Source organism: Apis dorsata, unplaced genomic scaffold, assembly GCF_000469605.1.
Source record: "Apis dorsata unplaced genomic scaffold, Apis dorsata 1.3 scaffold_269, whole genome shotgun sequence".
NCBI classification, from domain to species: Eukaryota; Metazoa; Arthropoda; class Insecta; order Hymenoptera; family Apidae; genus Apis; species Apis dorsata.
Genome location: NW_006263547.1, coordinates 585343 through 596005, shown reverse-complemented (window position 1 = coordinate 596005; position 10663 = coordinate 585343). Strand labels below are relative to the sequence as shown.

The 10663-nt window shown below is 26.2% G+C and overlaps 1 protein-coding gene across 7 annotated transcripts; it reads right to left on the bottom strand.

The window, feature by feature from the left end:
* Positions 1 to 253: 253 nt before the first annotated feature.
* On the bottom strand, positions 254 to 9875 carry LOC102680124 (RING finger protein unkempt homolog). 7 transcript variants are annotated; one of them, XM_006616630.2, is made up of 12 exons: positions 9112 to 9875; positions 8591 to 8800; positions 4080 to 4502; positions 3778 to 4001; positions 3240 to 3370; positions 2985 to 3161; positions 2704 to 2896; positions 2357 to 2628; positions 2055 to 2264; positions 1788 to 1943; positions 1491 to 1652; positions 254 to 1267 (listed from the first exon to the last, which is right to left on the bottom strand). In XM_006616630.2, exons 1-12 carry the CDS (start codon positions 9168 to 9170, stop codon positions 1085 to 1087), a joined length of 2400 nt encoding a protein of 799 aa, XP_006616693.1. In that variant the 5' UTR covers positions 9171 to 9875; the 3' UTR covers positions 254 to 1084. The 7 variants fall into 7 exon arrangements, with proteins under 7 accessions (XP_006616693.1, XP_006616695.1, XP_006616692.1 ...); XM_006616632.2 differs by having other exon boundaries at positions 3799 to 4001; XM_006616629.2 differs by having other exon boundaries at positions 3240 to 3382; positions 9112 to 9873.
* Positions 9876 to 10663: the final 788 nt, after the last annotated feature.

Here is a 10663-nt window from a genome sequence, read left to right as displayed (position 1 = left end):
CCTACATACATACATCATACATACATATATCCATACATATATACATATATATATGTATATATGTATGTAAGAAAAACAAAAGAGAATAACGATAAGAACATTGTAAGATCGAAATAATACATATATTTTTTTTAATAATTAAAAATTATTAAATGTATTATTTTATCTTACATTTCTTTCAGAAATTTAAATTGATATCTCGTATAAATATGAGCAATTTTTTTATTTTGTATAAAAATTTAGAAATCATATATATTCCTTATATAATATATGTATTATCAATACTATTTTTCAACCAAAGATATAAAATTTGTTAATACTTTTATTGTTACCATCAGTACGAATCAATTAAAAAGTCCTATTTAAATATATATTTTTAAATACAATAGAAATATATCATCATTCGTGACATACGTTTAACAGCTCAACAATTGAGAGGAAAATTATTCCACAATTATTACGTTGTGGAACATTAATCTTTTGTTGCGTTTAATTATGGTATTATAATTTTTAAACAAATATATATTTTAGAGGTCCCAAAACTTTGTCCATCATTTATGATTATATTGTTTTTTTTCTTCTTCAATTTTATATTTATGTAACTGTATATATGTTATTAAATGCTAACTATTCAGCTAGCACCCTGCTAATAGATGTATTTTGTATTAATAAATAATTCTCATTTCAAGATCATTAATACATGTTCTTAATATAAAGGATGTGATATTTGAATCTTTATAAACAGTTATATAGTAGCACGACTGTTGACACAAAAATGTATGACAATAGAGACTATGCACACGAAGTCTTATCACATCCATATTTACTTTGGCGATAATCAAATTATATATTTGAATAAATTTGTATTTTCTCTTGTTTCTTTTTTCTATTGCGATCGTACAAATCTCGTAATTATTTATTACAATTCTTTAATTATTTATTTTATATATTATCGCATTTAAAGTACCAAAAATTCTTGTGGAAATTCTAGTACTACTCACATTACAATTCTGAGAATATTTGTCCTGGTTACTGAGAAAGAGTAGAGATTATAACAACGGGCATTCTAACAAAATATTCGGACCTAACTTGTAGAAACAACCGGAGTCTGGCAGTACGGGCACTCTCGTTGATTTGGAGCGCACGTCGAGCAGACCACGTAGTGATTACACGGTGAGAGGGTAACAGTGCGATTTTGTTCTTCACAAACCATGCACTTTGTTGCCGTTTCTCTGTACAGCACCTGGAACGGCAACGACTGAGCTACCTATAGTGTTTCCATTAATCAAACAGTCGCAAATATTAGATTTTACAAAATATCTTGATTGCCAATTGAAACATTTATTTAATAATAGAAGAAAATTCAATTTGATGAAGATGAGATTGCTGTAGAATCTAATTCTTTCACATCCTCTTCCGATAAATTAATAATTATTCGAGAATCGCTTGATATACCAGCTGTTCAAACCGGCATGACAACTTTGTTTTACCTTTTCTACTTCTTCAAGATCCGAACGGAGCTGTGATTGAATTGATTTTAATGCAGCTATCGATAATGATCTGAGCTCACTTGTTCTTCTCAATGTATGAAGGTATGGTCCACCACTAGATGCTTCATTTTCTACCCTTAATGCTTTTACTTGCAACAAGGCCTGTGAAATTTTTTTTTATAATTTCAAGTAAATTTAAAAAAAATTAAAAAAAAAATACTTTGTAGAAAAAAAAGTTATAATAATTAATTATATTAGTAAGATCATTATTAATAAAATAAACAAATAAAAATTTACCTCATCTCTTTGCTGTTCAGCGATACTTGCTTTTCTTTTAGCTTCCTCACTTTCCAATTGCCAAGCAGCACAAGCAGCTCTTGCTTGATTAATACGTTCATCCCATGTTGCTAGTTGGGCACGACTTGACGTTAATTCTTCTCTAAGCCTTTGTACCTAAAGTCAGTTAATATAAATCAATTAATTTTTTATTTATTTATAAATATTTATTTATAAACATTTATTTATAAATAATAATAATGAAATAAAAATTAGGAAAATTCTAACCTCAGATAAAGATCCTGTGTTACTTGGACTAATGGAAAATGCATTAACCAATGGAGATGCTGGGAGAGGTTGAGTACGAGATGGAGACATTCCTTGATTTGTAAAATCAAATAAACTACTATTAAATCCGCTAAGTTTAGAAGCTGAACTGCTAAGTTGTGAAATATGATTGCTAAATGGATCTGATACTTGATTCATAAATGGTATTGTCTGAAATCAACCAAATAAAATAAAATATTATACATAAATAATGATGACAAAACATTTTTCTGCAATTTAAAAAAAAAAATATTTTTGTTTACCGATTCTATTGAATCCTGATGAGAAAATCTGGATCCAGTAAGAAAACCAGTTGAATGTAGATGTTGAAGTGGACTGGATGTGGATGGCGAAAAATTTGTAAGAACGGAACGTTCATTCATTCCAGGAATATTAACTGGTGCAGAACTTCCTAATAGTCCGGAACTTGCTAGGCCTGCCGATATTGAATTGCTAATTGGTGAATTAGTATCCCTATGAATTGATTCTACTAAATTTAGGGGATCATCTAAATGTAACTCATCTAATGCACTTCCTAAAAAGAAAAAATATAAAATCATAATTAATAATAAGTTATGTTTTTTTTTCTTTTTTTAAATTTTTATCTTACCTACTACAGATTCCACAGTATCATTTGGATAAAATGAACTTGAAAGTGGTGAGACAGTAGTTGCTAACGAATGACTACCTAAAGTTCCATTCAAACTATAAGCAATATATAGGCTTTGTTTCTGTTGAGCTTTCTCTGCTTTTGTTAATAAAGGATCACTATCTATAGCAACCATTTGTTTTCGTATTTCACCCTATTTAATATTCTTAAAATTATTTATTGAACTTTTATTGAATATATAGATATATAAATATATTTCATAATTAAATAATCAAACTTACAACTTGCAATAGAGAACTGGGATTATAAAGTATACTCGTTAATTTTTGTTGATTGGAAGTGTTTACAGTATTATTGGAATTTGAATTATGAAGTTGAGCACCAGGAGCCTTACTATGTGAACTATTGCTACCAACACTGCTAGTACTTGCTGATTCTGATACTTCGCCACTTCCATTCTATAATTATATTTATCAATGTTAATTAAATCTTTTTTAAAAAGAAATTTATTATTTTCAGATATATAATAGACTTACACTACTATCGCTAAGTGGTTTATCTTTTTCATGAGTACGCTTATCAGGTGGAAGCGCATTACTTAGGATATCTGCCAAATTGGTGCCACAATCTATAGGTACTGCCATATCCCTCGCCAGGCTCATTTCTTCTGTTGGCAACACTGCTCCATCAGCACACCATACCAACGTCCCAATTTATCAATTTTGAGAAGCGATTTTGAATACTAATTTTAATCATTTACCAAATACAAATACAAAGAAAAAGAAGAAGAGAAAAAGAAAATTCTTAAAAGCAAATAAAATATTGAATGTTTTTAACATAGAAGCGATAATACTTATAAGCATTCTATTTGTTAATAATAATAAATTAATAATAATAATAATAATAATAATAATAATAATAAATAAATTTCGCATTAATCGATTTTATTTCAATCAATGCAATCAATTGCATGTTAAGAAATTAAACATTGCAAATAAAGCTCAAAAACAAATTATAAAAAAAATATTCTACTAAACTTACTAAGATAATAGTAACAATAAATGTTTTACGTACGATTTATGAGGGTACACTCACGGTCAACATGTGCAAAAGCACAGAAGACTCCGCGTGGACAATATCCAGCTTGCTGGACGTCGTTACATTTTGTAGATTTGTATATTTCAGGATGGAATTGTTGTTCTGTTCGTGTATGACAATAGGTACAAGCATCTCCTTGTTCACAATTGCCTGGTTCACCCCATTCTTCTCCATGTTTCACATTAGGACATGGTGTTGATCTAAAATATATAAGTTAAATATTTAAATTAAAAATTAAATTATTTTCTAATTTTTTAAAATTAAAGATTATTACTCACCTGTATTTATACTTTCGTGGACTACGTCTTTTATCCTTACTATTGTGATATTGTGGACAAGCATAACCCTGTCTGCAAAGTCTAGGTGGACGTTTGCAAGGTTCCGTTTTATAATTGCTTAATACATAATTTGTATCTTGCCATTTGGGATCTTCATTCATTAAATTTCGCTCTTTATCAAGTATGTTTGGTCCATTAGATGATGAATTAGGATCGGAATCAGGATTCTCCAATGCCTGTATTTCTTTAATATCATAGACAGGTGGACGAAGATCATGATTGCCATGTGCAAAGGCACAATGAGGACCATTCTTGACACAGAATCCACGTGTGTCTGTATCATGAACACACATGCAAGTTTTATAATAACGTAGATGGTAACGCCTTTCTGTATCACCAGCAGTGCGATGAAGGAATGGACACCTATTTAACAATAAAATTTATTTATTATATAAATTATTTCAATTAAATTCTCATAGAATATATAGATAAATATTTATTAGTATTATATATAAATATTTATTATAAACAATATAAAAATTATTATTAATATAAAAAAAATTATTAACAATATAAAAAAAATTCTTAAAAATGAAAATTATTTTAATTTAAATTAAAGCACATAAAATTTCATGCTGAATGAATATTCTAAATAAAATAAAATTATTCTATATAAAATAAAAATTCAAAAGATTGACTTATATTCTATATATTAATCAGAATTACTAGATATTAAAAGATATTATGAAATATTAAAAGATAGTTTGATATATAAAATAATATGAAATGTAATGTAAATTTTAATTATAAAATAAATTATATATATAAGTTAATTTGAATAGTTTTCATATCATAAGAAACTGATTTTTCTAATAAAGAATATAACTTAATATGATATTTATGATTTTAATATAAGTTATTGATTTTTTTAAGATCTAACATAAATGAAAATAGAATGCATCATAAATAATTAAATATATAATAAATAATTAAAAATTTATAATGATCATAGAAAAAACAAATATGATAGTTAAATTGATAGTTTTATTTTTTACACTATAATTGCGTCATAATGGTTTCGATACTTTTTACGGTGCAGCAACAAGGATTACCACATATAATTCTTTGTTGCCACCATGCCACGTAAGAAAAAATCAATATCAGTAGGATAGGCTTCTTTGTTTGGGAACTTGAGGCATTGAATATTTTGGAGGGAAAACTGATTGTTGATATATTCATTTATGAATCGTTACGAAATCCAAATATTAACATTACAAATAAAATAATTCTTCATCGACATTTTTACAAATTTTAAATTATTTCAAAATTTAAATATGCTATCTATTTATTATTATAGATTAAAATTATATCGATAATGTTTTATAATGTTTCCTAATTAATATTAAAAATCATTGAATTAGGAATAAAAAGTTAATTTATTATGTTTAATTTTAATTTAATTATTTTGAATTTCTATTTCTGATATTTTATATGATAAAATGTAACAGCAATCACGAAATTATTATTTGATAAAACTAAAAAGTTATTTAAGTATCAACTAAAATTATTATTTGATAATATTAAAAAGTTAATTAAGTACTGACGAATATAATAACGAATATTTAGAATATTAATATTTATAATAAATAATGTGATAAGTATTCGTACGCGAATTGATTATCAATTTAAAAACTGCTTACAATTATATATTTAAGAAAAAAAATGTTCATAATTGTAAATTGCATTGAACAAAAAAAATATATTTTATTTCAAAATAAATTTAATTACATATCTTTTTTTAAATATTTTATTTTATTTATTTTATATTTTTCATTAAATACAGCCAAATAATTAGAATAATTAGAATTTATTTCAATGTTAATTGTATATAAAATATATGTAATTATTAATATAAAAAAAAAAACAGTATATTAATAGCAAACATAATGAAACTTTTTCATTCATATAATCTTGCTGCGATACCATAGAAAGTTAAATGTATATATAAATAATTCAGAAAGATGCTCAATGCTATCTGGAAATTTTTATACTGAATCTTTATGCTGTACTATTGCTATTAATGAATTTATAAGAGATTTCTATTTATTTTTATCAAAAAATTAATAAATTCAAACTTTTAATCATTTTTAATCAATAATTCTTATAATTTTAATAATTTGTTTATTCATTTGAAATTTTTATCGTTATATGCGTTCATATTCATATATACATATATTGCATATATTTTGCATTTCTTATATTTTGTTATTTTTATATATGTGAGTTCTACAATGATAATAAATTGTTAATAAAAAAAAATGATAATAAAAATGTTAATAAAAAATTTAAATAAAAAAGCATCTTTTTCGTCTTCAAGAAACAATTTGAAAATAATAAATTAAAGATTAATTTTTATTAATCAAAAAATTAACAAGATAAATTAGTAATCTAAAATTTAAAAATTTGATCATTTTTGTATCATATTCTATCTAAAAATATCTATAATCAATCAAATTTGAGATAATAATCTTAATATAATATAAATATTCATTCCATTTTCATTTTTTAAATATATTAAATATCAAATAAATTTTATTTGATATTTAATATATCCATATTATATTAATTTAATAGAAATTTTATGAAATAGATTTTATAAATAATGTTATAATTATAGAGTAAAAACATAAAAATATAAAGTAATGAAGAAAATTAAATAACTCTGAATAAAACATAATTACGAAAGAAATTATAGTTATATGTTCGAAAGCATAAAGAAATTTTTGCTTAGCTTGGTGTGGTTATCTACAATGGATGACAACAGGTTAGCAGCCGACGGTAGCTATATTCTATCAGTAATGGCGGTTACAAGCTGCCACAAGCATATATTCACAATAAGAATATATTCCGCAATATTTTAATTTATATGCTTGGATTAGACAATTAATTATTTTAAAACACATTATATCAATCGAAAAAAATAATCAATAATTGAATTAAAGAAAAATTAGTCATAATCAACAAAATCTACATAACATTTGATTTTTTTAATGCTTTTCTTTAATACCTACAAAATTTAGGTCAAAAAAGATTTATGTATTGTATGAAATATAATTGAATTAATAAAATTTAAAAATAATTATCAAAACTTTAAATAGTAAAAATAAATATGTACTGAGTAAAAATAAAATGAATTAAATAAAAATTAAAATCAAAAATATACATAAAATATTTATAAAAAGCAAAAAGATAAAAAAATAAAAAAATATAAATATACATATAAATATTGAGGAAAAAAAATGTATATATAAATATATATATATATAATTATAAAAATATATATATAAAATATATATATATAAGAAATATATTATTATATAATTTTGTTTTTGTATTAATTTTATATCACTTTTTAGATAAGCAAAATAATATTTAAAAAATTATCAAGATCATTAGCAAAATCGAAAATGATATTAGATACCTAAAATGTTGTACTTGAAATATTTACTCTATATAATGAATATTATTTTTTGTAAAAATAAAATGCAATAATTTTCTTTATATTTTAATTTCACTTAAAAAAACATTCAATATTCAATAAAAATTTATTTTAATATGTATACATGTATATATATGAAATATATTAATTTTTTATCCAATATTTCTATATTATATTTATCCAATATTTTCTATATTATATGCAAATGAAATTTAATTATAAATATGAAATATTTCATTTAAAAAAAACAAAAAGAAAAAAAAGAAAAAAGAATAAAAAATATAATAAAAACAAAAAAAAAATAAATTGTCTTAAAAGTTATATGTAAATAGTATGAATAAATGAAATTATGATTACACACCTACTGCTTTTCTATCGTACACAAATTTGACATACAAATGCAGCAATGTTTCGATCACGTTTATTCGTTATATATATATATATATATATATATATATATACATGCACGCGTGTCCTCGAAAGTTACGTCGAAATTGGCCTCCTCTTCATTACATAGGTTATTCTCGAAGAGATGTTACGTCGTTACACATTACCACGCAGATGCGTGTTATATTACAGCACACGCGTGTCAACGACACAAAGAAACTCGATAGACCCTGTTTATCTTTCGAAGACACATCGATATTGGATTTGAAATATTTCATTCATGCTGAAAAATTCATTTACAGCTTCCAAATTCGACAAAAAATATCTTTGTTTTATAAGCAGAACAATCTCTTTAATTTTTTTAGACACATAACATTCGCAATCAATAAAAAATAATAGATATATTTTTATTAAAATTCGTAAATGTTCAGAAGCAAGAAAGTATAATAAAATTTTTTAAGAGAAAATGTTAAATGTTAAATATATAATGAAGTTTTAATGCCGTCGGTTGACTGCGGCAAATCAATGCATTTGACATAAGAAATCATTCGTAATATTTTCTTCCGAAACGAGAGATCTGTAGAAAAAAAAATCATATATAGATTCATTCAATAGATAAACTTACTCATCTCCATCTGGACATATGCCGGTGGTCTCGTCGTACTTGGTGCAATAATTATCGGCGCTATAGTTGAAGGTGCGGTCCCTCTTTCTCACCGGTCTACGCCTCCGCTGGTTCATAAAGTGCCAGTTGAAGCACGTGAAGGGTCGGTGCTGTGTGCATTTGCGCTGTATAAAGAGGGGACATTGTTCGACGCGAAATTCCTTCAAGTATCTGGAATGCGAATCCACAGAGCTACACATTATTTCGTGGCGTTTTTTGACGCGCGCGTCGATGCCGCGCTGCTGCTCGCGCGGCCCTCCCTCTTTTTCCGTTCTCTCTTTCTTTTCTTTTTCTTTTATTATTTATTTATTTATGCATGGATAGAGGCATATATTATTATGTGTTTTATATTGTTATTATTATTTTTATATAATTTTCTTTTTAGCACTCCACTTTTTGAATCACGCACTTTTTTGGCTCTGACTTTTATTCTCACTTTTCTCTCACGTAGCACGCGACCGGCCCGGCGGGCGCTTACTTACGTGTAATGATTCGCCTTTTCCGCCTGAGCTGTCAACAAAGGTTTAGAGTCGGACTTCATCTTGGACAACACAACCGAGCAACGCGCGCGCACACACACAACGGACGTACGGGCGAACGGCAACACACTCTCTCGTCTTTCTTGTCGTCCTCGTCGTCGTAGCCGTCGTCGTCGTAGCCGTCGCGTAGTCTGTCTTTTGCCCCTTTTCCCCCGCTAAACCTCTACCATCTATCGGACACGGAATGCGGGACATAGGGCGCGCACAGCGCAATACACATTATATGCGTCTCGACTATCCAATCCTTATGCTTTCTGACAGTCACGTGATTATTTCTCTTTCAAGGTCATTAATGTTTTGGTTCGCTCGCATGTAAACATGCATTTGTATGCTGGAGTATTATTATAAAAAATTGATCAATAATCTTTCTTAATGATTTTTTTTTCTATCGATTAATTGTTTATTATAAATCTTTGGTTTTTCTATGTGAAAAAGAGAAAGACATCAAAAATTCAACGATCGATTCCTGACACTCGACTTCGATCGAGTTCCGATTCTATGCTATGTTCTCACTGGAGCTACTTCCGCATCGTGTAACGGTATCTTTTGTAAATACCGATCTTATTTCTTGATTTATCTTCTTATTAATAAAAATATTAATTATAATTAATATTCTGTCAGTTGTTTCATGTTGTTCTTAAATTATGCAGCAAAAATTATTGTTTCAGCACTAGATAAAATATTTTTTATGTACATTGTATAAATTATTCAATATAATTCAAGGAATTATTTCTTTCTCTTATAAGCAGTTTCTATTGTTATTTAAATATACTTCAGATTAATATTTAATTTCTTTAAAAATATATGTAGTCCAATAAAAATTTTATATAATATAACGTAATTTATCAATAAATAATTATTATAATTCATATTATGTTATGAAATATAAAAGCAAAATGATACGCGTGAAAATATCCGGTCTATTTATTTTATTTATTGAAATTTATCTTGTTCATTGCTGATAATTGCTATTGATTCAATGCAACGATTCAATCTTGTTCATTCCTTCACTTTCACTTCTACACCATATTAATTTTATACTATATTACTTCTTTGGTCACACTGATTTTACACATTTCACAATTCGATTTTTCTTAATGCAACCTTAATGTATATCACAGGCGTTTATTCATTGCTAAAGTTTTTATCATATAGGTTACGCGTATGAATCATTATTTCTTATCACTTCTTTACAACGATTTTGATACATATTTAGATATATGAGTTGAGTATGGTCAGCTTCATTAATTTTTCTTCGACGACGATCGTCTAAACTTGTCTGACCACGTTTTGTGATTTGTAAACCGCGATATGCAACGTTTAACATCACCTTGTCGCGCACGAGCGAATTCACTTACTTTCCCCCTCTTATGTAGATACATACTAAAAACTTGTATTTTTCTAGAATAGAAATTCGTATTTTCGCAAGATAAAGATTTTAAAGAATTAATTTTATTTATTAAATAATTATTCTGTGCTTTTCATCTTATTTAAA